Genomic DNA, 2,386 nt, shown 5'->3' with positions numbered 1-2,386 from the left:
TTACTGATATTTCTCAAAAGCTCCTGATCACACATGATCTCTAAACTGTAATTTGCTATTAGTTTTCTGTATTTTCCAGCTGTAGTGTGATCTTGTTCTCTATTAATATTCCTGCAGACGAGGAATAAGACAGAAATAGTCAAATTCACTCAGTATTACTTGATCTATTCCAGCACTCGCTCAATTACAATCAAGCACAGTTAACTGTAGACAGTTGTGTTGTGCGCAGTAAAACAGTTCTTTACAGTCAAACTCATTTATTATGTGTGATAATGAACATTTCTGTCCACCACAGACTGCTGATGCTCTTTGTCTGAACACCTCTGTGAAAATATCCACAGTTAAAACACTGATTTATAGAAGACTTGACACATTATTCACCTTCAGCTTATTGATGGAGAATATAGAGTTCATGTATTCTAGTTAAACATAGAGAACATAAACATAACTTGACAATGATGTGTGAATTAAACTCATTATAGTATATATTTGCTTGTTATATTTGAGTGTTTGTTATTAGTGAGTGACATCACAGGTGTCAGTCACAGCATTATATACTAGCTTTATATTTTCTCTGTCAAACTGCCTGTTAAATAGTTTGTTTTATAGTAAACTGTTTGTATGTTGTTGGTTTTGAATTGTTGGTAATACTTTACAATAAGCTCCCATTAGTTCACATTCGTTAATGCATTAATTGTTAATGTTATAGTCAACTGTTCATGTTAGTTCAGGTCCATTAAATAATATTGACAGATACAACTTTTGATTTTAATAATGTATAAATAAACATTAACTGAGATTAATAAACACTTTAGTGTTCTTCATTGTTAGTTCATGCTAACTAACGTAGTTACAGTCACTGGTGAGTTTTATTGATTAGATTATTCAACACTGAATCTTGTTTGAGCATAACCCCCCTGACTCTTTGCTTCTGCCTTCTTCTGGTTCTTCACAGGTTCTCTGAGCCCAAACCTTCTGGGCTGGATATTCACCCGCTGCTGAACTGCCAGTCTTGTGTCCATATAGCTGATTCTGATCAGTGGCTTCAGATTGAGCCGTCGGCCTGTACAGATGAAGGAGGGTCAAAGTTCAGGGTCCGCACTGGCCCAGGCCGTTACGAGTGTGTCAGGACCAGAATGCGATGGGTCTGTGCCTGTGTCGTCAGCCTTCAGTACCGGACCGTAGACGGACTCTTCCTCAACGCAGAGCTGGAGAGGCTGCACTGCAACCGGATCGCTCCAGTGATGGACGTGACGGTGATCTCAGGGAAACTGGAGGAAGTTCATCTGCCCCATTACGCCTGTTTAGCAGAGTCTGACCCCTCTCTCAAAGATGCTGTGAAAGTGCTCACCGTAAGAGACGAGGGAATAACCACAGAACCTGTGCAGTTGACCCGATTCCATGCCAAGATTGTCCAGCCATCCTTCTCTCTTATAACATTGATTATAAGTTGGATAATGGGATGGGACGAACACTGCGATCTTCTTCTCTACATGCGTTCTCAAGATCCTCTCATTCTACATCTCTACCTTTTTCCATTTGATGAGTGTGAAAAAGAAAGAGTTAAGAAGAAAGAAAAGAACAATTACCTAATAGAGCATCCCAGACCTGGCAGGCCACTCCGGATGAGAACGTTCCACATGCTTGATGTTTCTGGTGCCGCCGCTATCCATCCCAGAGAAGGGATCACACTCACAAGAGAAATTCCCCCAAACTTCTTCAAGGTCAAGACTCGTCTGGAGAATGATCTTCAAATGACTCTCATCAGAGAAGAGGATCAGAAGACCGTCTGGACTGCAACGATTGAGAAAGATGAACTCGATCTGATTCGTCCTCAGAGAAACGAGCCGCGTCTGAATAGTGAGGCAGATAAAGCAAGATATTTTGATAATCATTGGTCAGATCTCATTCAGGGCGTTACTAATGTCCAGATCATTGCAGATAACCTGTGTCAGTGGAAACTAATTCATAGGGAAACATATTCAGAAATCACACAGAGTGTAACCAGTCAGGAGAGCATGAGAAAGATCTGTGACATTATAAGCAAACACAGTGATGCTGTGAAAGCTAAACTCATCTCAGTTCTTCAGCAAGAGAAGCTTTACCACTTTTGAACATTGGTGTCCGGATCCTGTCCTGACAGTCTTGTCTGTTGTGTCTCTGTTCAATGTCTCCTTGTTTGTCTTGTGTTGTGTCTGAGCACATGTCTTTGTCTTTGTGTGTGTTTGCCATGAGTTCCTCTAGTCCCGGCCCCTTGTTTAGTCCTTGTCTAGTCCTCGTTGGCCTGGTTGTGTTCACCTGATCCTTGTGTGTGTGTGTGTTATTTTAGTTCTTATTTTGGATTCTCTCCATATTTGATATTGTTGCTATCTAGTTTTGTATTATT

At 40.7% G+C, this 2,386-nt stretch overlaps 1 protein-coding gene across 3 annotated transcripts in view; it reads left to right on the top strand.

The window, feature by feature from the left end:
- LOC130088312 (NACHT, LRR and PYD domains-containing protein 12-like) overlaps positions 1-2,129 on the top strand; it is a 65,314-nt gene extending 63,185 nt beyond the window's left edge. For all 3 annotated transcript variants that reach the window (XM_056255028.1, XM_056255029.1, XM_056255030.1), the window contains one exon: positions 956-2,129. In XM_056255028.1, the coding sequence (XP_056111003.1) occupies positions 956-2,114 (1,159 nt within the window). In that variant the 3' untranslated portion in view covers positions 2,115-2,129. The remainder of the gene's footprint in view (positions 1-955) is intronic.
- Positions 2,130-2,386: the final 257 nt, after the last annotated feature.

The sequence above is a fragment of the Rhinichthys klamathensis genome, unplaced genomic scaffold (genome assembly GCF_029890125.1).
Source record: "Rhinichthys klamathensis goyatoka isolate OS25496 unplaced genomic scaffold, OSU_Roscu_1.1 h1tg000116l_1, whole genome shotgun sequence".
NCBI lineage: Eukaryota > Metazoa > Chordata > Actinopteri > Cypriniformes > Leuciscidae > Rhinichthys > Rhinichthys klamathensis.
The sequence above is the reverse complement of the archived record's forward strand: the minus strand, read 5'-3'. Positions and strand labels throughout refer to the sequence as shown.